At 49.8% G+C, this 25816-nt stretch overlaps 1 protein-coding gene and 1 long non-coding RNA gene across 2 annotated transcripts in view; both read left to right on the top strand.

The window, feature by feature from the left end:
• The first annotated feature begins 2690 nt into the window (after nucleotides 1-2690).
• Nucleotides 2691-25816, top strand: part of NCF2 (neutrophil cytosolic factor 2) — a 32544-nt gene continuing 9418 nt past the window's right edge. Inside the window, exons 1-10 of the mRNA XM_047076887.1 lie at nucleotides 2691-3020; nucleotides 4986-5068; nucleotides 12918-13026; nucleotides 17610-17744; nucleotides 18630-18737; nucleotides 20280-20339; nucleotides 21764-21807; nucleotides 23547-23688; nucleotides 23911-23979; nucleotides 24987-25062. Of these exons, the coding sequence (XP_046932843.1) occupies nucleotides 2847-3020; nucleotides 4986-5068; nucleotides 12918-13026; nucleotides 17610-17744; nucleotides 18630-18737; nucleotides 20280-20339; nucleotides 21764-21807; nucleotides 23547-23688; nucleotides 23911-23979; nucleotides 24987-25062 (1000 nt within the window). The 5' untranslated portion in view covers nucleotides 2691-2846. The remainder of the gene's footprint in view (nucleotides 3021-4985; nucleotides 5069-12917; nucleotides 13027-17609; nucleotides 17745-18629; nucleotides 18738-20279; nucleotides 20340-21763; nucleotides 21808-23546; nucleotides 23689-23910; nucleotides 23980-24986; nucleotides 25063-25816) is intronic.
• Nucleotides 9548-11591, top strand: LOC124510151 (uncharacterized). Its single transcript, XR_006961630.1, has 2 exons — nucleotides 9548-10223; nucleotides 10489-11591. It is a non-coding gene; the product is annotated as an uncharacterized LOC124510151 (long non-coding RNA).

The following is a 25816-nucleotide window of genomic DNA, read 5'->3' as shown; positions in this document are numbered from 1 at the left end:
GCTGTCCCGGGACTGCCCCCTGGAGGTGTACGGTCTGTGTGAGGGGCCAAGATGCAGGTGCACACACATAACTCTTCTCTGGGGGGAGAGTGATTAAGTGTCACATGGGAGAAGGTGAGATCACAGTTTGCGGGCTTCGGGGGAGCCTGATTATTTCCAGGTGGCTTCTGAAGGCAAGTGATCTTTGAGCAGGCGCTATGCAAGGTGGGTCTGAAGGTGCAGACATGAGATGAAGCGGCTTGGGCCAAAGCAAAGAGGCAGGAAATGCAGACCTAGAGGGACAGAAACAAGTGGGAGAGTTTGTAGGGCTTTGTGAAGGCACAGTCCGGAAAATAAGGCTAGAAAAGTCATGGGGGTCAGCTTAAGGGGAATTCTGTGTGGCAGGTGAGGATAATAAAATAAAAAAATAAGGAACAACAAAAAAAAGTTTAAATAAAATCTAGCTTAGCTACAAAACCACTTGGTTTTCAGGGCTCCTGAGTGACTCGGTCGGTTGAGTGTCCAGTTTTGGCTCAGGTCACGATCTCACACTTCATGAGTTTGAGCCCCAGGTTGGGTTCTGTGCTGACAGCTCAGAGTCTGGAGCCTGCTTCCGATTCTGTCTTCCCCTCTCTGCCTCTCTCTCTCTCTCTCTCTCTCTCTCTGTCTCAACCCCTCCCTCAACCCCTCTCTCAAAAATAAATAAACATTAAAAAAATTTTTTTAACGACTTGGTTTTCCTAGTAATAATCAACATACATGCTAATCAAGTTTTGATTATTCACTGGTTGGAGTCACAGTATCTCCTTCCAGTATCACTGCCACCTGCCAGTCATTTGCCAATGATTTCTAACTTCCTTTTAAGATATCCCTTCATCATTTAATTGAGCATTGGTTCTGGGGGTCCTGGCATGAGAAGCCATGGCCCAGCTCGCAGGCGTTGAGCAGATGCAGAAATAAATTGCAACAAATACAGCCTAAGTGTTAGGGACGAGGTGGTACAAAGGAGGGGAGGGGCGCCTGGGCGGTTCAGTCGGCAAAGCGTCCAACTTTGGCTCAGGTCATGATCTGCAGCCCCGAGTAGGCTCTGTGCTGACAGTTCGGAGCCTGGAGCCTGCTTTGGATTCTGTGTCTCTCTGGCTCTCTGGCTCTCCCTGCTCACACTCTATCTCTGTCTCTCTTAAAAATAAATAAACATTAAAAGAAATTCAAAGTAAGGGAAAATTCTCTCTACTACCTGAATTGTGCGGCGAGATCTCAGAGAAGTGGGACGTTTAACTGGGCTTTTCCAGGCAAAGGAGTGAGGTGGGAAGGGCTTCCAAACACAGGGGATGCTCCATACAGACACACGCACACCTTCTAGATTCTCAGTCGGTCCTGCAAGCCCTATGGAAGGTACATTTTTAAAGTTTGTTTTCGGGCTGTTTGGGGAAGGTTACTGATAACCTGTGAGTTCTTTTGGTTACTACAGAACAATAGTTGATCCTCGTAAACATGCATTTGAACCAATGTTAACAAGAAGTCAGGATTGAGCAAGTAAAATTAGTTATACTCTCTGCTCCCAATTACTCTCCAGGGAGGTTTCATTGATCCTTCCTTTTCCAGGACAGCAAGGAAAGGAATCTTAAACCCGTTTTTGTGGAGACTAGGAACGCATTAGTTATCAACGAGACTCCTCCTGTCTTCAGTTTTTCACAGAGGGATGAAAGAATTCATAATTCACTGTCATATCTGGCTCCTAATTTTGGGGGAGGGACAGAGAGAGAGAGAGAGAGAGAGAGACAGAGAGACAGAGGATCCTGATCAGGCTCCTCACTTGTCAACACACAGCCCAATGTGGGGCTTGAACTCACAAACCAGGAGATCATGACCTTCATGACCGGAGCCGAAGTCGGACACTTAACTGACTGATCCGGCTCCTTGTTGTTTCTTGTTTTTTTATTTTATTATCCTCACCTGCCACACAGAATTCCTCCTTTGTGGGAGATTGATCCCCTCTGAGCTTCCTACGAGTTCATAACAGTTATCTCGGATCCGGGTGGACACCCAAGACCGTGCTGTCTCGGTAATTTGTTAATTGCTTGTTTTCGCTCAAGATCAAAAACAAATCTATCCAGACAGTCTATGAGGTTATGAGAAAGTGAGCAAGGAATTCATTTAGGACTGAAGAGAACTATCCTATCATCCAACACCCTCAATTTTTTAAGTTTTTAAAAATATATTATTGATTTTGAGAGAGAGAGAGAGAGAGAACCAGTTGGGGAGGGGCAGAGAGAGGCAGGGACAAAGAATCTGAAGCGGGCTCTGTGCTGACAGCAGAGAGCCCGACAAGGGGCTTTAACCCGTGAACTGTGAGATTATGACCTGAGCTGAAATCAAAGACTTAAAAGACTGAGCCATCCAGGCACCCCCAACACCCTCATTTAACAACAATATGGAAATGGAGGCCCAAGCAGGTGCATCCACCTGTCGAGGTTGCCCTGAGCCTGGGGACAGAGACCTGACCAGAAGCTGCCCCGAAGCAAGGGGTGGAAGAGAGAAGCCAGCTGGGAGACAGAGCAGAAGCATTTTGGGGAAGTGACCCATGGCAGGCAGTATCTGATGTACTTCCTCTCCTCCACACTCCGCCCCCACTTGCCCTCCCTCTCTCTTTCCTTTTCTCTCACGTTAGGATTGTGCGTCAGTTGCCAAAAGGTGGGGACATTTCCTGAACCTTTGCAACACTGAGAGGTTGTCTTCAGGGAGCACATTCTGAGCACCGCAACAGGGAAGCGAGGGTCTGGGAGCGGACCCGCTGAGGGAAACACCAGCTTGCCCTCTCCCTGTCCCCTGGCAGCCCCCCCAAGCCCCCTGGCCTGCGCCTGACCATGTCCCTGGCTGAGGCCATCAGCCTCTGGAATGAAGGGGTGCTGGCAGCTGACAAGAAGGATTGGAAGGGAGCCCTGGACGCCTTCACTGCAGTCCAGGACCCCCACTCCAGGATTTGCTTCAACATCGGCTGCATACACACAATCCTGGAAAACATGCCCGAGGCAGAGAAGGTGAGTGGAGGCCCCTCTCCCCTCTCGCCGGGGCCTCCTCTGTGCCCTGTAATTAGTGGTTCTCAATCCCGGCTGCGCTTTAGAGCTTTAGAAACCTCTCGGGAGCTTTGAAAGAGCAAGAGCTGCACAGGCCCCACCCCCGGGGATCTTGATTGAATTGGCCTGGGGAGGGGCCTGCGCAGCGTTAGTTTTTAAAAGCTCCCCAGGTGGTTCTATTGGGCTCTGGGCTGGGGACCACTCGCTGTGGGTTTTGCTCTCCTTTCTTGTCCGTCTATTAAATTCAAATCGCTCTGGAGTCATTCTTTAACACCTTTATGAAGGCTCCCCTGGTTTTGTTTCCTTCTCTGAACTCCTGCTGGCCACAAGATCTCCACCTCACTGCTTCACACCCGGTTAGAAAGCCCCTTCGTGCGCCTGAGCTTTGCCAGCCTTGCGGTCAAGAGGAGGGACTTAAGAAACATAGATTTCCTCTCAAGTGACAATTTTCATTAACTTTCCACTTTTTGGGGGGCTTCTGAGGCTGCCAGAAGGAAATCATACTGTGATTGATGAATGATGTCTGCCGAGGGCATGCTTGTGGGTGTCCTGGCATCTTTTTCAAATGTTTTTTTCTCTTTCATATTCCCTAGTGTAGGGTTGAGCATTCTCAGTGATCACTCTTTGGGTTCGTCAGGGTAAGCTGGAGAGGGTCTGGAATTTGGAAGCAGAAGATCCAGGTTCGATCGCCGGCTCTGCCTCTCTCTAGACCTTGGTCTCTGGCAAGTCACGTAGACTCCTGACTCTCAGTTTCCTGAGAGGGACAAAGATGAGGATTAGGTGAGGCAGCAACTATTCAATTCTGTGTCACTTCACGCCACCGTGTAAATGCCGTTTTCCCCGTTTATGGCCAGTCTTGGCAAGGGCGTATGGACAGACTCCCCAGCACCCTTAGAGCCAGAGCTCCTCCCACAGCCATCCTGGCCGTGACTGTGACCAGCCAGTGGGCAAAGGGAGAGGCGTGAAGACACTTGGAATACCCACACAGCCTGACAAGTTCATGTCAGGCCTAAGGGGGGCAGATGGGAGCAGAGGCGAGGACCTCACATCTGGCCAGGGGAGGACCTCAGTCCCCACCTCCTCTCAGAGGCTGAGTGAACAGCACCCCAGATTCCGGGGGCTGCTGGAGACAAAAGAGCACATTGTCGGGGGAGAGGCTGGCTGAGCACAGCAGCCAGTCTGGGCACAGCTATGCCAGTGGGGGCTGTTTGCTCCCGCCTCGGCGGAGGGGCTCCTTGGTGAGGCTGTGCAGGGGTCGCCGGTCACCTCCCTACTGGCTCACTGCCAGGCCTTCCTCTCGCTGCATAGATGCGTCCTCCAGTTCTTCAGCTTCTGGGCCCCTCATTCTCCGTGCCTTTACTTGGTTTCCTGCTTCCGTCCTTAATACTGGCATTTTACATGCATTCTTGTTATTCTTTTGATTTCATAATTTTTATTTACTAAATAAGTATAATACTTTATATAAAAGCATTTTAATTGTTTTCGTATCTAATTGTCAGTAATCTTGAAATTCAGTCAGTAATCTTGAAATTCAGATACTAACATCTCCTTTAAAAAAATTTTTTTGACGTTTTTTAATTTTATTTTTGAGAGACAGAGATTGATAGAGCATGAGCCGGGGAGGGGCAGAGGGAGAGAGGGAGACACAGAATCCGAAGCAGGCTCCAGGCTCTGAGCTGTCAGCACAGAGCCTGACACGGGGCTCAAACTCACGACCGCAAGATCACGACCTGACCCGAAGTGGGAGGCTTAACCGACTGAGCCACCCAGGCGCCCCTAACATCTCCATTTTACAGAGGTATCTGACCTCTTGTCACCTTCAAGCTCCGGACCATTCTCATGACCCTTCTTGCCTCTCCCTTTGGGCTCATCTCACATTCCTCACCGCCTGAGTCCTTGGCCACCTACAGATCCTTTCTCTCTCCACAGGCCTTCACCAGAAGCATTAACCGAGACAAGCACTTGGCAGTGGCCTACTTCCAAAGAGGGATGCTCTATTACCAGATAGAGAAGTAAGTGGTTTGTGTTGCACAAGCTGGGGAAGTTTGCAGAGAAGCCCAGGCAGGGTCTTGGTGCTGCTGGGCTTGGTGTTTGTGAAGTATCTTTCCAGCTTCCGTTGGGAAGTGTGACTGGAACTTCTCTGGCAGTTATGCAAAAGTCAGCATGAGGCAGAAGCCCTCCCCAGGGAAAGAGGGAGGGAACAGAAGCCTGCCTCCCAGTTATAAATCTGCTGTGTCTTAGCGCACAACGAGCCTACGTAACGTAGGCCTTCCATTCAGCGGGTGTGATGCCGCACCAGCATCCCTGATGGGTCATAGCTTGGGCAGTGCTGGTGGCAAATATTTTGGCCATCAAGGGAACACCCGTGATGGTCTACTACTAGGAGGAGGTATTGAGTTATCACACAATGAGGATTATCATGAGACCACATCAAGGCCCTCCTGCATTTCCACAGAATGTGTTTACAAAAGCCTGGTTTAATCCATTCAATGAAATACAGTTTGGCCCCCAAAATGACAATGCAAACTATTAACATATGTATAAGGATATACTAATACAGATAAATAAGTAGCTTATATATTAATATGGGGAAAAGTTCACAGTAGACGTTAAATTTTAAAACACAGAGTTCAATATGTATAACACAATTCCATTTCTGTTTCACAGAATGGTCTGGAAGGCCATAGTCCAAAACATTGGCAGTAGTTCTTTCTGGGTTGGTGACATTTTAGGGATTTCTATTGTCTTCTATCAGCCTATCTGTATTTCTCCTGTTTACAGTCAACACAAAATCATTAGTAAAACACTACATAAATGCAAAATGAAAGCTAATCTCAATTCCCACTCCTCACCTCCCAATACCCCCCAAACAGACATACAAATAGCAAAGGAAAAATATCCTAAGCATCAATTTAAAATGTCTTAGGGGATGGCAAACCTCCCTTTGTAGACATTGTTCTATTAATGGGCACAAGTTCTAGGGAAGGAGAGTTTGGCTCAGCCTAAGGAAGAACTTTCAAACAGTGAAAATGGTGAGGTCATGGTGTGGGTGGTGTGGTGTGGGTGTGTGTGTGTGTGTGTGTGTGTGTGTGTGTGTGTGAGAGAGAGAGAGAGAGAGAGAGAGAGGATCCTCAGCAGGTGAGGCAGGGCAAAGGGGAAATAGCAGAGAACATCCAGGTATTGGGGAAGGGCTGGGCTCTCATCCTGGGCAATCTTGAAAGGCTTGGATCGTAGGATCTATCAGAAACAGAGCCTAGAAAGCTGCTGTGCTCAGCTGTTGCTAGGGGCAACCATTAGAGGCTCAGAGGACTTCCAAGATGTAGATACAATTACCTGAATGAGGAAGGGCTGGAGTGAAGTCTTCCCAGAAGAAAAACCACAGACACAGAGGCTATCTAGGGAGAGAAAGCCTGGGATTGAAGGAAGATATATACAAGAATTTACCTTTTGGTGGCGTCCTGCCTGTCTCCCTTCTTATTTTCTCTCCTTATTCTCCTTGTCCCCCCCCACTCCCTCATCCCTATGTTCCCCAGATGGATGGAATGAGCAGGGAGGCTTGAGCACAAATCCTCCAGTTAGTCTGAAATCTCAAAAGACGAACTCTAAGGCCATCCTTTAATTAGCTCTAACAGCCTATAATGAGGGGAGACAACTGGCAATGAGGGAAGGCTCCCAGAAGAAATTTCTACGCAAAAATGCCCAGAAGTCCCAGAAAGGCTTGGATTTTGAGTGAAGCAGAGATCTTAGAAAGATATAGGAATGAGACCTAGGATTCAATTAGTCTATGATTGATAATAGTTAAGTCTGAGAGAAAAAAAAAATCTACCAAACTTTATCATCAATTCAGCGACTAACTACTGAGGAAATAATATAAATAAGCCACTATTCTGGACTTCTGAGCTATCTCTTCTGCTCGATCCATAGGCATTAGTGTCCCCACCTCCCAAGGCTCTGCCCTTGACACTTTCCCTTCTTATCACAATAGCAATGGTTGCTAAATGGCAAAATTTATGGGCTATCTTTCCAGAAAAGCACGTACAAGCACATACATACTTCTACATAAAATTTCAGGGGGTTCTGTGTCCCCTAAAAATCCGTACATGAACCGTTAGGAATCTCACCCTTTCCCACAGCATTGACCTCCACCTGTAGCCAGCCAGCTGCTAAATCTCTACCTGGGATCAACCCAGCATGTCTCTTTTCCCAAACCTTGTCAAGTTGACCTCTCAAATGTCTCTTAAACCCACCCATTTTTCTCCATCAGGTTTAGACCCTCATTTTCACCAGGACTGTTGCAATCACTTCCAAACTGGTTTCTCATCCCTTAGTTTTGTCTTACTTATTCCAGAGTGATCTTTAAAAAATAAATGTGATCTGCTTAAGAACTTCCAGCGGGGGGCAACTAGGTGGCTCAGTTAGTTGAGTGTCTACGACTCTTGGTTTGGGCTCACGTCATGATCCCAGGGTCAGGGTCATGAGATCAAGTGCTGTGTCAGGTTCCACGCAGAGCATGGTCTGCTTAAGATTCTTTCTCTCTCCCTCTGCCCCTCGCCTGTGTGCACACGTGCTCGCTTTCTATCAATAATTTAAAAAAGAACTTCCAGTGGATTCTAGTACTAAAGGATAAAGTTCCTTGGCCTGCTTCCGTGTGGTCCCGCAGCTGCCCACCCACTCACTCACCCTGCAAGCATTCTTCCGAGTCTGCTCGACCACTACGGCAGTAACCACTCTCTTCTGTGCCTTTTTCTTTTTTTTCTTTCTTTCTTTTCTTTTGTTTTTTTTTTTTTTACCTTTTTTAAAGTTTATTTATTTTTTGAGAGAGAGAGAGAGAGAGCACATGGGGGAGGGACAGAGAGAGAGAGAGTAGGGTGGGAGAGAGAATCCCAGGCAGGCTCCCCACTGTCAACATAGAGCCTGATGCAGAGCTCAGACCCACAAACTGTAAGATCATGACCTGAGCTGAAACCAAGAGCTGGATGCTTAAACTACTGAGCCACCCAGGTGCCCCTCTTCTGTGTCTTTTAAAATAACATCTGTGGGGGTACTGACTCTTGGTTTTGGCTCATGTCACGATCCTGAGGTTTGTGGGTTCGAGCCCCACGTTGGCCTCTGTGCTGAGAGTGCAGAGCCTGCTTGGGATTCTCTCTCTCTCCCTCTGTCTGCCCCTCCCCTGCTCACTCTCCCTCTCTCTCTCTGAAAATAAATAATTTTTTTTAAAAAAGAAGAAGAAAATAACATCGGTGACAGATATTGGCTTATATATTTATCTCCTTCACTACTCTTTGAGTTTCTCAAGAGAAATCTTTAGTTATTCACACTTGTATTCCTGTGTCTAATATAGTAGTTAATAAATGTTTATGGAATTAATTAAAAGCAAGCAAAATATACCCTCTGCTTTAAGGAACTTAAAAATTAAAAGGGAGAAAGAGGTCACAAACACTAATACCTATAACACAAGGCAGAAAGGGGAAAGTGCTAGAAGAGATTATTTTGAAATGAGTGCCATGGCAGATGGAAAAGATGCTCAACGTCGCTCCTCATCAGGGAAATACAAATCAAAACCACACTCACATATCACCTCACGCCAGTCAGAGTGGCCAAAATGAACAAATCAGGAGACTATAGATGCTGGAGAGGATGTGGAGAAACGGGAACCCTCTTGCACTGTTGGCGGGAATGCAAACTGGTGCAGCTGCTCTGGAAAACAGTGTGGAGGTTTCTCAAAAAATTAAAAATAGACCTACCCTATGACCCAGCAGTAGCACTGCTAGGAATTTACCCAAGGGATACAGGAGTACTGATGCATAGGGGCACTTGTACCCCAATGTTTATAGCAGCACTCTCAACAATAGCCAAATTGTGGAAAGAGCCTAAATGTCCATCAACTGATGAATGGATAAAGAAATTGTGGTTTATTTTTTTTTATTTTTAAAAAATTTTTTTTAATTTTTTTTAACGTTTATTTTTGAGACAGAGAGAGACAGAGTATGAATGGGGGAGGGTCAGAGAGAGGGATACACAGAATCTGAAATAGGCTCCAGGCTCTGAGCTGTCAGCACAGAGCCCGATGCGGGGCTCGAACTCACAGACCGTGAGATCATGACCTGGGCTGAAGTCGGCGGCTTAACCGACTGAGCCACCCAGGCACCCCAAGCAATTGTGGTTTATATACACAATGGAGTACTACTATGTGGCAATGAGAAAGAATGAAATACGGCCCTTTGTAGCAACATGGATGGAACTGGAGAGTGTTATGCTAAGTGAAATAAGCCATACAGAGAAAGATACCATATGTTTTCACTCCTATGTGGATCCTGAGAAACTTAACAGAAACCCATGGGGGAGGGGAAGGAAAAACAAAAGAAGAGGTTAGAGGGGGAGAGAGCCAAAACATAAGAGACTCTTAAAAACTGAGAACAAACTGAGGGTTGATGGGGGGTGGGAGGAAGGGGAGGGTGGGTGATGGGTATTGAGGAGGGCACCTGTTGGGGTGAGCACTGGGTGTTGTACGGAAACCAATTTGACAATAAATTTCATATATTAAAAAAAAAATGAAATGAGTGCCATGGGGTCCAGGAAAATGACTTCTTAATGAGTAGGTTAGGAATTCTTCTAGATTACAATGGGACTTGTGTAGGGTGACAGTGTTATGCGTGCTTCTTTCTCTCCGTTTCCCCCACTTTTACCTGTTGTTGCATGGCTCTCCCATCATTATGAAATTGCAGAGAACGAAGTTTGAGTGTGTGTCCGAGAAGGCAGGCGGTGCCTCAGTGCTGACCAGGACCTTGTCCGACCCAGCCTTCTCCTTTGGAAGGGGAAGGAGCTCTAAGTTGCAGTTCGGACCCTGAGCCTTATGAATCTTAGGGCTGTGATAGGAACCGGCGAACACTTTAGACGGAGCTGGCCCACAGACGCAGCACAACAGAGCCTCCCCCTGCATCGAGGTGTCTCACATTTTGACTTCAGCTTGCTAGAATTCTCCAGCATTCTGGATACAAGTGCCGGAGCTGCAGGATCCTGGGCTGCCTGGGCACTGGTGGTGTGGGAACAATCAGGAACGTCAGTGGTCCCTGAGAAACCTGTACAGGGAGTACTGCAAAAATGAGGATTGTAAACCCTCTCGGGCTCAGAGCTGGTGAAAAGCCACTCGAGGTTGCTGCTGTGCTGGTGAGCCCTCCCTGGGGGGGGGGGGGGGGTGGGGGCTCTGGGTCAAGGGCAGCCCTCTCTGGGTGGGTGTGGAGAAAGCCTTCCCGCCTGGCCCAGCAGAACCCGCAGGAAGCTGCCAGCACCTTGGCCTCCTAGGGGACACTGTGGGTGCAGCAGGCAGTTAGGGCGATGCTTTGAAACCAGACATTTTTAGCACAAAGTGAGCACTTTGAGTAATCTGTCAGCTCTTTCTCTCTTTCCCTCCCACCGGGACCCGGATCTTTAGAATCTGTCGGACTGGACGGGAGAATTCTGAGGGTCGTGTGGAGCTCGTTCACTACCAGGTAGACACAGGCAGTGTTACGTCACAGCTGAAACCCACCTGCGTGGCCAGCTGGCCAGGGAGGAAGGCACAGGTGCAGGTGAACGCTGGCAGCGCTCCAAGCATGCCTTCTGGGGCCCTTCCGCTACCTCACACACAGGCGCCTGGCACGGTGGAAAGTGCCTGTGCCCAAGGACCAGGACACCTGCGTTTCCGCCTGCCCTTCTTCTGGGCTCCGTGAATCCGAGCCAGTCACCCAGTCTCCCAGCTTAGAAAGAAGAAACAGGGATGCCCGTTCCCTCCCCCTTCTCCGCAACGTCTCCAAGAACATAGAAACGACCTGACCTGGCGTGCTTCCTGCTTCTGAAGGAGTGGCTGTGCGCTTTTAACGGGTTTTACCATCATCTGTGTGAACACAGCAAGGACGTGAGAGAGAAAGCCATTCTCCTGGCTCAGATGCAGCCTTTCTTCCATTACTCCTATAGACACTGCCGCTGTGGGAGTTACTTCAAAGCAAGGGTGACAGAATGTCTAGCTTCTGCCCCAGCCACCTGGGGCTCACGCAGCTTAGGCCTGTCAGGCCAGCCCGTCCTCCCGGTCAGCCCTGAAGCCCGCTGAGGTCACGGTTCCAGCTGCTACAGCCGTGGGGTTTTACCTCCGGATAATACCTCATTCGCCGTACCGTGTTCAGCACATAATAATGGATGGGTGTATGAATTTAATTGCCAGAATTTTAGAGCTAAAATAATTAATAATAATAGCAGTAAACCTGCTGTGTGTGCCAAGCATGATCCTGAGCACATCTCACTTCGTTCCCACAACAACCCTGGGAGGCACATGCTACAATTATTCTCTGTGAAGAGGAGCAAACAGACTCAGACAAATTCAACAACTTTCTCTCCATCACCAGATCATAAGCGGCAGAGCTAGGACTCAGGTCCAAGTGGTTTTGACTCCAGAAATTAGATCTTGGACCACATCCTGGGAACTTCCTCCTATTATATGCTCCTCGAATACAATATGCTCCTATACATAATACACTCATGTTATTTTTAAGTATTTAAAAATTTTTTAAGTTCATTCATTCATTTTGAGAGAGAGAGAAAGCACAAGAGGGGGAGGGGCAGAGAGAGAGGGGGAGACAGAAAATGCCAAGCAGGTTCTGAGTATGGAGCCTGATGTGGGGCTCAAACCCATAAACCGTGAGATCTTGACCTGAGCTGAAGTCAGAGGCTTAACAGACTGAGCCACCCAGGTGCCCCTGTGCTCGTATTATTGGTGCAGAACCTGAGACCAGGGAAGTACTTTGCCAAGGTCTCCCGGTTAATAGCAGAACTGATGGGCCTGGTCCTGCGCTCGTGGCCCCTGTCCTGGGGTGCCTGCCCTACACCACACGACCAGACTGTGACCTGATTCCAGGCTTGCCTCCAAGGGCAGCTGCTTACGGCAGCTCCAGGTCAGACAGTGGCCTCAGCACTGTTGTTTCTGTTGCCCACAACCAGCCAGGGAAATTTGTTCCTGCCGGGCCAGGGCGCTAGGGAGGTGGGGACGGCTTGATTTTCGTGCCTCCCACCCCCTGCCGCCCAGCAAGGGCTGCCTCTCACTGGGGCCTCTGCGGAGGTCAGGGGCAGGCCAAGGAGACCTGGTCTGGGTCCTGCTCACATTGAGGAAGGCACTGTTGATGTGGTCAGCCCCGTTCTCTGTCGCAAATCCAGCGACAGCAGCCCGTACACCTTGAGCCAGTGAGCACGGAGCCAATGCAACAAAGCCAAAGGGCAGTGCCAGGAGCAGCATTAGAAAAACCATCTGGCTTAATTGGTGGTTTCTTTCTTCTGTTTTCCAAAGTGTGTGGGGAGGGCAGCGGCCGGGGGAGACTAAGAAGGCCGCAAAACCAAGAGCTAAGTTGGACTCCAAAGAAGCTGAAGGAGAAAGTTCCGGGAAGGAGGATGATGTCCTGGGCCGTGGAAGGGGGTCCCCGGGAGATGTGCCTGGCCTGACGGTGGGGAGCGGGAGGGAGCAGTGCTCCAAATCAGCTCCGGAGACTCAGGGGCTGCGAGGGTGAGGGCTCAGCTGGGAAGTGACAAGCTGCTTGTCAGAAAGGTGGGAGTTGAATGCAGTTAACAGAGAAGAAAATCCCTGTGGCTTCCTGAGACTGTGGATTGGGGGAGGGGACAGGGGTGCTGGCATGCACACGCCACGGGGCGCCACTCACACTGAGCACTAGGAGATACTGGGGCTTGGGCTTGGCAAAGAACTAGAGCAAGCCAAAAGGGACCAGCAAGCCTTTTTGTCCCAGTGAGATGGGTCAGGAAAGGGAGGAGGCAGACACCCATCCTGTCCCACATTTGCTCCTCTGTGCCCTGGACTGTGTTTCCTCTCTCTCTGTCCTGCAGATATGATTCAGCTATCAAAGACCTTAAAGAGGCCTTGACTCAGCTTCGAGGGAATCAGCTGATAGACTACAAGATTCTGGGGCTGCAGTTCAAGCTGTTTGCCTGTGAGGTAAGGAGGAAGGGCCCAGCCTGGGCAGCAGTGCACGGTGGCTGAGGGACAGCAGACAGTTCTGATCCACAGCGATCTGCTGAAACCCCTGGGGGCTTGGAAAAGCCTCCTGTGCCTCGGGACTCCGATTTCCCCTTAAGAAAAGACCCGGATTGGGGCATCTAGGGTGCTCAGTGGGTTAAGTGTCTGACTTCAGCTCAGGTCATGATCTCATGGTTTGCAGGTTTGAGCCCCTGAGTCGGGCTCTGTGCTGACAGCTCAGAGCCCGGAGCCTGCTTCGGATTGTGTGTCTCCCTCTCTCTCTGCCCCTCCCCACTCACACTCTGGTCTCTCTCTCAAAGACAAAATAAACATTAAAAAAAAAAAACAAGTAGAAGAAGAAAGAAAGAAAAGCCTCGGATTGATACCTTCAGGCTCATCCTGGAGTCTCTGGTTATTGAAGCATGCATTTTCTTAACGAGGCTCAAAGGACCGTGCAGAAATGAGCCTGCTGGGCTCTCTGAAGGGAGGCTGGACCCGAGTGTGCTGGCCTGTGAAAGCATTCATAATAATTTTCATAATTCAGGTTGACAAGCTATTTGCTTAGCATTATACTAACAAATCCAAAATCATGGGTTTGCTATCCACGCAGGACCTGCCGTAACCTCGCTCTGTTCCCAAGTTACAGACCACGCTCTTTGCTATTAATGGTTCAGGCCTCATGTACTTGGTCGATACCCAGAGAAAGAGTGAGGATAATTTGGCACAGATCTGTCCTCCCTAGTTCAAAGAACAGCTCAAAGCACAAATTGAGGGAAGGTTTCCATAGAAGGAGAACTTATTTTCTGTGTTACCAGAAGGGAGAAACATCACTGGCTCTGACTTCACAGCCTCATGTGCTTTCTCCAACCAACCCTCCCCACCCCCCTCCTAAACTCCAAATACACAGCACCAGCTTTAAAACCTAAAATCCCTGCACTTATCAGATCTTTATTTAGAAGAATTGCTGATAAAAAAAAATCCCCTTGCTTTAGTCTCTTAGGAGAAGCCAAGCGTTCTCAGGGTTGCTCGGGGCTAATAATAGAGGCCACAGCTGCCCAGGCCCCTGGGGACATGTGCCCCCATCCTGCCCTGCAGCAGGCTAACAGCTTCTCATAGTCTCGGAAAACGAGGCTTTGGAAATTTCAGAGAACTGGTTCGCATTCAGCCAGCTTCTAGAGTCAGGTTTCTGAACCAGGCCACTACTGATGCCTTGGGGCAGGTACTGCTTTGTTGTAGGGGACTGTCCTGGGCACTGGGGTTGGTTTAGCAGTACACTAGCCTCTAGCCATCAGATCCCAGTAGCCCCACCCCTCCCGGCCACAGGACAACCTAAAATATCTCTAGACATTTCTAATCACCACCCCCCCCAAACCCCTGCCCAGGGAGAACCACTTGTACAGATTAAACGGTTGGAAGACCAAGTGGCTCTAGAAAAAGGGATCATAAAACATTGGCATCAAAGCAGAATTCTATGGGAGGAATGTTCCCCTGTAATTGGAGCTGAAATGACCAAGGGGCAGGAAATACTGGCTGTGGGGGCTTCTTTGCAGGTGAAGCTGGAGTTTTCAGGGTCTAAGGCCCTTATTTATGCCACAGGGGACCGTCCTGTCATTTTCTTACCTATAAGGCCACCCCTTCTCTTCCCACCAGGGTAGAATCCTGGCTTCTGCAAAATCACACCATTCTTTTTGAAGAGTCTCAGGTTTTTCCAGTCATGGAGTGACAAAAACCTGTTGTGGGAAAAGGTCTTAAGAAGAAGGTCGCAGAGAGCCAAATAGGAATTTTTAAGCAGACTTGAGTTCTCCTTTCTTCCTGAGCACATGGCCAGCACTGGGCTGGGCCAATCGAGCGTGCATGAAGGCAACAGTTCATGGAGGCTGAGAAATAGCCTGGGAAGGGAATCTAAATCTTTGCTTCTGGGCTTACTCCTGGTCCCATCACCCCGCACCAGCCACTAACTCCATGGAAACACAATCCTGCCACCCGTCTGTACTTGCCTTGATAAACCGTTCTTTTTATCTGGATGAGGCCCTGCACCAAATTGGGGATGTGGGTGGCAGACTGTTACAGAGAGGAAGTACATTGGTTATCCATTGATGAATACCAAATTGCTCTGAAATGCAGTGGCTTGAAACAATACCATTTATTATCTCTCAATTTCTGGGGTTAGGAATCCAAGAGTGGTGTAGCTGGATGGTTCTGGCTCAGAGGCTCTCAAGAGGTTGCAGTCAAGATGTTGGCCAACACTGCCATCATCTGAAAGCTTGACTGGGGCCCAAGGGTCTACCTTCTAAGCTGATTTATGTGTCTAGCAAGTTAGTGTTACTTGTCGGTAGGAGGCCTCAGGTCTTTGCTCATGAAACTCTCCATCACACTGTCTGAGTCTTGTCAGAACATGGCAGTTAGCTTCCCCCAGAGAAAGAAGTGATCCGAGAGAAATTAATATGGAGGGTCAATGTCTTTTATAACATAGCTTCAAATGCCACACCCCCTCGTTCCATAATATCCTATTGGCTATACACGTCAGCTACATTGGTTGTGGGAGGAAACAAGAGGGTGAGGGCCAAGAAGTGAGAATCACTGGGGGCCATCTTGGAAGCTGGCTACCATTAAAAGCAAAGACTTTGGAATCAGGTAGATAGGGATCAAATCCCAGCCCAACACTTACTCATTGTACAATTTTAGGTTAAGTTATATGTCATTTCTGAGCCTCAGGCTCCTTATCATCTGTAAAGAAGGACTGAGTACTTACCTCATCCACATTCATTAATAAACCCATGTATTTTTGTACACATTTCTAGTGCCTGCTAGTGTTGGGCATAGAGGTCCAGTGGTCCACAAGACAAGGTGTTAGCACCGGGGAGCTCATGGTCATGTGTAATCTGAGGTGGTGAGGTGGGGACAAGAGAATTACAGTGGAAAAACTATAGACGCACAGAAGTGAGGCCACAGCTCATATGGTGGTTTGTGTGGCTTAGAGATAATGTAGACAAAAAGGCCCACAATGGGTGGTCAGTAGGTGGCATCAGTGATGATGATGATGATGATGGCAAGGAGAATGACAGTGACACTGCCTCCAACAGGCAGCACCGATTTCCAGGAGCACAAAGTCCTTCCTAGTTTTAGCCTCTGATTATAAACACAAAGAATCCCCGGATGGCATCAGTCTGCAAAACTCAGCCCTGTGGTCTTCCCCTAAAGCATGCAGGCATTGTTACTTTCCCTGAGAAGGCAGGCAGGACTTGGGGGGATGAAAGCCCTCCTTTGCTCAGCCTTCCATCAAGCCCCAACATAGCACAGCAAACAGTAGTCATAGTAGGAGTAAATGTTTGTCGAATACCCACCATGCGCCAAGCAATTGCAGCAGCGCTTTCTATGAATTATTCATTTATTTCTTACAACAGTCTGGAAGCAGCCACAGTCACTGTCACCAATTTACAGTGAAGCTGAGGCCACATACCAGAAACAGCCCTGGGGTACCTGTGCCCTTAACCCCTGCACCTCACTGCCTCTACATGTTAGAGAAGGCCAGCCAACGCCTCTCTACTGGGCCTCAGTTGACCAACCGTACCTCTGCTCTGAGGCTCTGGCAAACCACCTCCACCCCACCCGGGGCATCAGGCTGTGACTCTTATAACTGACATCCTAACAAAGCTCCTGCCTGCTCAGCTCATTCTCCACACCTGGTGTCGGGTACCGTAAGACCTTGCTGCACCTCCCTGAAAATGAAGGAAAGTTAACCCGCTTTATTAGTTGCCATCTTGATCTTCTTCCGCTCCCTGTTGCTTTTCCAACTTTGCTTGAGGGTCTTTTCCCTTCATTCGTCAAGTGGTTGTGTTATCTTGCTGATGCATCCAAAAAAGATTTGATCGTGTGCGTAAGTTGAAGGCATAATAATAAAACAAACACTCTTGAACTTACCACCCAACTCAAGACCTGGGAAATCATGATTATTGGTGAATGTGTTGTTCCCGCTTGTCCCCAGTAAAGCGCTGCCTGGGGTTTGTGCTGAGTCTCTTTCCAGCTCTACTGCACTTTTGTCCATGGAGTTTCCTCCTGCCCCGATGACTATACCACAGTCTTGTTCTGTTTCAGGCAGGGTTCTGCTGGTGCCGGTGCAGGATGATGCACCTGGAACCTTCTCTCTCCCCACCCTGCACCTGTTCAGCCTTTTAGCCGAGGCTCAGAGGCAGGAGGAGCTGGACTGGGAGGCCACAGGCATGGATTTTATTCCCCACTCTTCAAAGGGCCTTGAGCACATCGCTCTTCTCGCTACTAAAGCAACACCATAGTTTTTGTTCCCTCCTGACCTATTTGATTGTTGAAAGAACAATGCACATGATGTTGGATTTATGCATTAAGTGATGTTTTCTTAATACCGTCCTTGGACCGGGCATGACTTGGTAACAAGATTGATCGCGTTATACTTTAGATATTCCCAGGAAAGCTGAGAAAGGGAGGCATGCCTCCAGGCAACATTCCAGAAGCTACAGGCAAGCTCTTCCCTGGTGCCTAGATTTGGAGCAGCCTCAAGTTTTGTGTTATGGTCTGTGCTTTTCTAGGTGTTATATAATGTTGCTTTCATGTATGCCAAGAAGGAGGAGTGGAAAAAGGCTGAGGAACATTTAGCTTTGGCCATGAGCATGAAGTCTGAGCCGAGACATTCTAAAATTGACAAAGCCATGGAATGTGTTTGGGTAAGTATATGGATGATGCGGGATGGCAAGAGGATTTTCACTGGACTTGTATTTGTTTCAGTGGACACGTGGATTGAGGAACCATAGAAGTGGCGCTTTTACCTTCTCTGAGCTCTGGGTTACACTGATCTTGGGGTACAATTCCATGTAGGATCTTGAACCTGGCAGTGAGCGCTGAGAAGCTGAGGCTTGAAGCTGGGGATGGCAGAGCCCTGCCTCCAGCCACCCTCTGGGGGCGTGGGGGCTCTGGGGTGGCACCAGGGGGACTGGGGACTGGAGGCTGGACCCGAGCACAGGAGGCCAGAGGCTGTGCTCACCTCTGAGTCCTCACAGCCAGGCACATGATGGCCCTCAAAAAAACACATTGATTCTGTGAACAAATAGTGAAAATGATCCATGGTTTGTCAGAGCACATTGGGATAAAACAAGTCTTAAATCAGATTTTTAAAAAACATCAAGGAGAAGGGGGCTCGAGTCAGTCTTTCTATGCCTGTCCAGGTCAGCAGCCACCAGTCCCAAGGGAGGCCTGTCATGGGCCTTTCTTGGGCCCTGGGCCACCTTGTGGTTGTGGCGTCCCCTGTGCTCAGTGACAGCCCCACCCGAGCCACAGAGAGTGGGAGAGGGGCAGCCCCCTAGGGAAAAAGCGTGCTGAGCAGATAACACAGCCAGATGTCCACACAGCCTCTCGGGGTAAGGCAATATAGAAACCAACTGTTCCTACCTTAGATACTCTGAAATAATAACAAGTTCAGTCTTAACACATTAAAAAAAAAAATACTTTTGTGAGGTTATCTCAGTGAATCTTTGCGTCTGTTCAGTGAGGGAGGCAGGACAAGCATCATTATCCCCGTTTCCCAGATAAGGAAATACCATGCTGTGTTCTAGAAACAGAAGCTGTATGAGCCTGTGGTGATCCCTGTGGGCAGGCTGTTTCGACCAAACGAGAGGCAAGTGGCTCAGCTGGTCAAGAAGGATTACCTCGGCAAGGCGACAGTAAGTAGGCTCACTCAGCTTCCCCTGGGTCTTCTATGGGATGGGCCATGCACGGACCAGGGTGGGACAGACTCCTGGGACGAGGGCACCCCCCTGGTGCTCTCCGTGGCCAGCAGGCAGCTAGAGACTGCTTCCGGTGTGGAGGTCTTGCAGAAAGGCGGGCAAACGCTTCTAGCTTCTTGTCTGCAAGTTCCTCTCATCCTGCCCTTCCAGCCTGACCCTGGGTGGGAGCCACAGGCTGAATCACAGTGTGTGCGGCTTGGGGGCTGAGCCAGTGGAAAGAAAACACAGCTATGAGGCCCTCAGTCGATGTGGAGGGAACATGTTAGTAAAACGGACCAGCATGGCATCCTCTTGGCTTGGTGCTCTTGATATCTCCACTTCTACAGCTCTATGGTTATGCTCCTTTGTAAACTGGGCTCCTTTAAATCCAGGTCTTAAATCCTCTCAGAAATGAGCCCGAGTGAGCCAGCAGTCGCCTTCCAGACCTGTACTTGGCTTTGACTTATCTGTAGGGCTAACGCTGCCCGACTGGGTAGCTGGTTCTGGCAGAGCAGCAGAGCTCAGGGGCGCCTGGGTCAGTGGAACCACCCCTCAGCCCATCGGTGGATGAATGCATAGGCAACATGTGATATAGACATATAATGGAATAGCCATAGAAAGGAATGAAGTACAGATATAACTCATAGCATGGGTGAAACGTGAAAACATCACGCTATGTGAAAGAAGCCAGACACAAAAGCCACATGTTGCATAATTACCTGTATATGAACCATCTAGAATGGACAAACATACACAAATAGAAAGCAATTTGGTGATTGCCAGGTGCTAGCTAGAGAAGGACGTGCACTAACCACTTTGTGGGTGTGGCATTTTTTGGGGGGTGAGGAAAATGGGAACTAGGTAGAGGTGGTGGCTGTATAGGATTGTGAGTGTCCTAAATGCTACTGCATTGTCCACTTTAAGATGGTTCATTTTAGGGGCACCCAGGTGGCTCAGTTAGTTGAGTGTCCGACTTTGGCTCAGGTCATGATCTCACAGTTCACGAGTTCAAGCCCCGCATTGGGCTCTGTGCTGACAGCTCAGAGCCTGGAGCCTGCTTCAGATTCTGTCTGTCTGTCTGTCTGTCTGTATCTCTCTCTGCCCCCTCCCCCGCCTTGCTTGTGCTCTGTCTCTCTCTCTCTCTCTCTCTCTCTCTGTCTCTCTGTCAAAAATAAATCAACATTAACAAAATGATAAATAAATAAATAATAAAATAAATGGTCAATTTTATATTATGTGAATTTCACCTCGATTAAAAAAAAAGAGAGCTAGAGTGAGAGCCTGTTGGGTTAGCAGGGCTGGGAAGGCGCTAGTTACTTCAGTTTCTGGAACTTCTCACTCAGAGGGTCAACAATCCAACCCTTGGCCATTATCCACTCTGGGACCAGGCTCCGGTGAGAATGGATCCAGGGTGCGAGAAAGGAGGGATCTCGGGGAAAACCATGAGGCATGGGGAGACAGTGCTGGCAGGGCCCTTACACCTTCCTCCCTCGATTGCAGGTGGTGGCATCTGTGGTGGATCAAGACAGTTTCTCGGGGTTTGCCCCTCTGCAGCCACAGGTGAGGCAGCCCTGTCCTTCTCCCTGGATCCGGGTCTCCAGGACTCTCTGGAAACATCCAGCTGGGGAGAGTATTTGTGCTGAACTGCCTCATGTTAAGGGCTCCTTCAACTGACCTTTCATTGCTGCTGACGGTGTCTGCCTGGCCATTCTCGGTCACGGGTTCCGTGACTGTGAGGAGAATGAGGCAGTTTTAGGCTTAACCTCAAGTTCCCAGAAACCACCCCTCCTGCTTCCCCCCAGTCCCAGTCTTCACTTCTCTGTGTTCTACGAGAGCCTCTGTTGACAGTCTCTCCTGAAGCCTGGACTATTCTCTCAGGAAATTGAAAGGCAGGCTATAGAAGGCTTTTTGACGATGCCTCTTCTCAGACGCAGGGCCTAGTAGGAGACTCCGTGGGGCCTGGGGTCTGAGGCTGTGGGCTGGTCCCGCTCCATGCATCTGCCTATGTGCAGGGGATTCCCTCAGGAATGTGATGGGTGCCGGGAAGGAGCCGTTTTTCTGACCAATCTGGGTTCAGAGAGATGGCTCTGAGCGGACTGGATGACGTAAGGAGTCTAGAAATGTGAAGGCATTTCCATCCTTGTGAAGCGAAGAAGGGAAGACAGGCTGAGGAACACCTGAGCTGTTGCACTAGAGCCTGCTGGGCAGCACTAGCACAGGGAAGGGTTTCTGAGTGTGACAGCCACACTCCAGGCTTCACACACCTGGTCACTCAGACGGCAGCACTGACAGCCTACCGGGATCAGAATGACGGCCGCTAGCCCAGGATGTGACCAACGCTGGGGCTCTGGAGGGTGAGATGAGCAAAGGAGGCTAGAGAGATTCAGGATCCTTTGATTTGTTCCTTCACAACGAAATTTGTTCCTTCACAAAGAAAGCCCCTGTGGAGGCCCCCTGGGCGTCAGAGCAGCAGAGACACCACAAGGAGGAAGAAGCCAGATCGGTGGGCTCCATGGTATTCAGTGTAGAACAGGGAACACGTTGAAAGGAGATTCCTGCCTGGTCAGTGGGTTCTGAGTTGATTTTAAATACCCACAAGTGTCACGTGATATAGCAGACATTAATTATAGAACAGAACTTTTGGAAACTTTCCTAGGAAAGGGACCGAGCTCAAGGTCAAAAGCACCCCTCGTGACGCCATGTTGCTCTGGGACAGCTAAAATTCTCCAGAAACCAGGACTGGCTCAAGAGAAATTGCTGTGCTAGTGAAACTGTACCCAGGGGCTGGGGGGAGGGGTGATTTTCCAGTGTTTAGTCAAAGTACACTGTGCCCGTTCCCTAGACAGTGTTCTGAGCCAGCTAGAAATGCATTCTTTGATTTTCTGGTGTGGAAGAAGGCTCAAATTACCATTAACGGTCTGTTCTCGCCCCCACTCCTTCCCTTACTATCCTTCCTTTCTTCATTTCTCCTGAATGTTCCACAGGCAGCTGAACCTCCACCCAGACCCAAAACCCCAGAGATCTTCAGGTAAGTTAGATTTAGATCAGTGTGCAGACTATCTGAGCTCAAAGCCTGAACTGATGGCAATGAAAAGAGTGAAGAAGATGAAGCCGGGGTCAGGGTCTAAATCCTGCAGAACTTAGCCTAATACGTGGACTCTTTCTGTTTTCCGGGTTAGAACAGAGTGATGTAGGGGGAATGGGAGTCTTGGGCTGTGATAGGGTTGACCACAGGGGTCTGGCTATAGCTACATGGTGTCCCTGTGCCCCCAGGTCAACGTGCACAGCCACCCACATAGCGAGGGTCATTGCTGAAGGGTGGCAGTCTGTGGAACATGTCCCTCTGGGGCCAGAACACTGACCAAAGGTTGGGGAGCCATTTTGCACCGACAGCAGCCTCCTCAGAAGAGGCGGAAGCCATGGGGCGCCTGGGTGGCTCAGTCGGTTAAGCGTCCGACTTCAGCTCAGGTCACGATCTCACGGTCCTTGAGTTCGAGCCCCGCGTCGGGCTCTGGGCTGATGGCCCAGAGCCTGGAGCCTGCTTCCGATTCTGTGTCTCCCTCTCTCTCTGCCCCTCCCCCGCTCATACTCTGTCTCTCTCTCTGTCTCAAAAATAAATAAACGTTAAAAAAAATTTTTTTTTTTTAAAAAAAGAAGAGGCGGAGGCCAGAGCTTTCAAGAGTCAGGCGAGCAGAGCGGGAAGCTAGGTAGTGTGTCCTTTCCCGAGTGGGCGTTTTTCACTCCCTATGGGCACGTGGTCTCTGGAGAAGAGGAATGACTCAAGAAAAAGGAGCCATTCTTCTATAAGATGAGAAGCCAAGAATGACACAACTTACAGCTTTCTGAGGAATTTCCTCTAAGTAAGGAAGCAAGCCCGGCTCCCCTCCGCAATAAAGAAGGTGTTTTTGTGTGTTTTTTTTTAAATGAAAAAAAGTACAACAGCAACTATAAAAATGAGGGGGCTGATGAACTCATTGCTAACTCTGCCTGCTGGAGGAGCCTGTCTCCCCTACATAGATAGCCCACTGTTTGGAAGCAGGAAACAGGGCTGAGGGGAAGGGGACAGAGGGGGAGCGAGAGGGAGCCACCAGCCAGAGCAGGTACATCACACAGCCCTGAAGCCAGTCCCGATGTCACACATTCCGAAGTGGCACAGATGGCACTCCCAGGGCCTCCGAGAGCAAAGTAGGTCTTGAAGAGATGGTAAAGGGACAGTGACATTGCCTAGCACACCACTGGGTGGTCTCGGGACACCTTTACACGTTCCCCACCCCCCGGAGCTGGTTTCCTGCTCTTCATTTCCTTCCGGCTGTGTGCCTGGTCTGCTGGCTGTGGCTCCGGGGGACTTGGCCTCCCTCCTCCCCACCCCCCTTTCTCACCCAGCTAGCCCTCACCTGCCCTCTGACTTGTGTGCTCCCCTTGTCACACTAGCCCTGTCTACCCCAGCCCAGACCAGAGGGCTGGCCAAGCACACCCGGGAAGCTTCCTTCTTGGAAGGGAAGGGAGGGCAAGGAGAGCAATGCCTGGCTGTCTTGCGTTGTCTTTTGTCTTTCATTGCTGTCCCACTGCCTCTAGGGTTATGGAGCGGGTTCACATGCAGTTTCCTGCCTGGTCCTGCTCAGGGTCCCAGAGGCAATAGATGTGGAGCTCGAGGGTGCCTGGAGCATGTCTCCCGGCCTCATGTCCATTGTTGCTTGTCCCATAGAGCCGTGGGCGGGATGCAGTCCAGGCTGGATAGAGGACAGCATCTCACGTCTACCCCTGCAGGGCTCTGGAAGGGGAAGCCCACCGTGTGCTGTTTGGGTTTGTGCCTGAGACCGCAGAAGAGCTGCAGGTCATGCCAGGGAACATCGTTTTTGTCTTGAAGAAGGGCAATGATAACTGGGCTACGGTCATGTTCAACGGACAGGTATTCAGAGGACCCGGGGTGGTTCCTTTGGCCATGGGATCCTGGCAGCCAATGGCGGAGATTTCTGAGGTGTCTGCTACCTCATTTGCCGACCAGCTACCTTCTTTTGCCCGTATACCCATCCCTCCCCCGCATCTCTGGGCCCTGTGGCGGTATGGGTGCTATGGGTGCCGATGAGCACACCCTTTTCCCCCTTTCTGATTTTGTGATGTTGCACCACAGAAGGGGCTCGTTCCCTGCAACTACCTTGAACCACTTGAGCTGCGGATCCATGCTCAGCAGCAGCCCCAGGTAACGTAGTGCCAAGGCCGGATCTGTTTTCCACCCCCCACCCCCCACCCCCACCCCCGACCTCTGCCCCACGACTGACAGGCCTCTCTGTGGAGGGGGGGAGGGGCGGTGTGACAAAAGCGCTGTCCTTATTCACTCACTAGCACCGAGTCCACCTTGGGTTGGTGCCAGCGGCCCAGAGCTGGACCCTGGGGTGAAGGAAGGAAAACACCCAGATGTGCTAAGTGGAGACATCTGAGGGACCCGTTGTGCCCACCCACCTTTCTCCTCCTGGTCACGGGTGACTTGGGACCCAAAGCCTGTAGTATATGAAGGTTAGGTCTTCCCGGAAAAGTTCTCTTCACCTGGAGGAACAGTCAATGCGTTGGCTGGGGAAATCCCATTAAACAAGAGAAATCTGTTTTAGAGCATGAACTCATGGCATCAGAGGTTGGGCCTTGCCAGCTTTCCCCTTCACTCCTCAAAGGCCTGCCCTTCTGCCAGGCCTGGTGAGTGGTCTTTGTTGGGTCTACTGTGCAGATGTCTGACAGCGGGAAACCTGTCTCTCTCTAGACTGTGCAACTGATTGTCCTCTGTGGGCTTGGCCCTCCCTGGTCAGAGTTACTATACCCAGATGGCTTTATGTTTTAAGCCATTAAAACATTTAAAATGTTTTAAATGCCACACAAATGAGAAATGGACCTTCTCCTTTGAAGGAGCAAGATGTGGAGGGCGAGGGGGAGCTAACACAAGACTCGGGGGCCTCCCTCATCTCCAGCGGATTTCCAATGTGGTTGGGCAGTGAGGGCCTCTTAGGAGGGGGTCAGGGTTCTCCTTTCTACTGTTTCCACCAGGCCAACCCTGCCTCCCCTTTAACCAGCACTTTCCTTAGTCTCCCTGACTGTTACCACCCCTCCAACTTTTAGGAAGCCATTTACATCTGGCTCCTTTCCATCTGGCCTCCCCCTGTCCCACTCCTAACTAAGAATGAGAGACCAGAGAGCTCTCACCCTCTCTGTCACCTCCAGGAGGAAGCCTCCCCAGATTCTGATATCCCAGCTCCTCCCAGTTCTGATGCTCCCGGAAGACCCCAGTTGCCACCAGGTTAGTGTCCTTGGAACAACATCCTTGGCCCGGGTGCAGGAATGCTCCAGACTACTTCCTGACAGAGTTGCTCTCCCAGGCTTCTGGGAGATTCTGGTTTCTTCTCCTCCCAACATGCCACTCAGCTTATGAACACATAGCCCCAGGGGCCCTCTCTCCTGCACCACCCACCCACCCAAAACATAGCAAACAGATGTCCTAGAACACCCATGGGGCTTGGGCAAATGTAGCTGGTTTCTGGGGGGCAGTGGAGTGTCCAACTCAAATAGTCACCGGACTCCTCAGTCATTAGGTACTGAAACCATGTCCCAAGAGAGAAGGTTGGAGTTATTACATGCATTTCCTTGGAAGGGGATGGAGAGGTTTTTTTCAAATGTCCAAGGAGGTCTATCTGGAAAAGAAACTGCTTTGCAGAGCCCTGAGGCATAGACAAAGAGCTAAGGGCAGATACGAAAGGGCCTTCTCCGGATGTATAGAGAGTGGTGCCTGGGGAAGGAGCTTTTGGTCACTAATAGAGTTTAAGCATTAAGCATTCTGGAGAAGGGTTTGGTAGAGATGCATTGAATAGATGGTTTGTCCAGATCCTGGATGGATGGGTGTTATGCCTGCCAGATCACCAGGACCCTTTCGGGTGCTCCCCACACTTCCAACTTTATTTTGAAAAACGTCAAAGCTACAGATCAAAAGTTGAAAAGTGTAGCACGATAAACACCAGAATACCTTTCACCTAAATTCACCAATTGTTAACGTTTTG

The sequence above is a fragment of the Lynx rufus genome, unplaced genomic scaffold (assembly GCF_022079265.1).
Source record: "Lynx rufus isolate CCGP_SWC_20201006 ecotype Redwood Valley unplaced genomic scaffold, mLynRuf1.p SCAF_15, whole genome shotgun sequence".
In the NCBI taxonomy this organism is placed as follows: domain Eukaryota; kingdom Metazoa; phylum Chordata; class Mammalia; order Carnivora; family Felidae; genus Lynx; species Lynx rufus.
The sequence above is the reverse complement of the archived record's forward strand: the minus strand, read 5'-3'. Positions and strand labels throughout refer to the sequence as shown.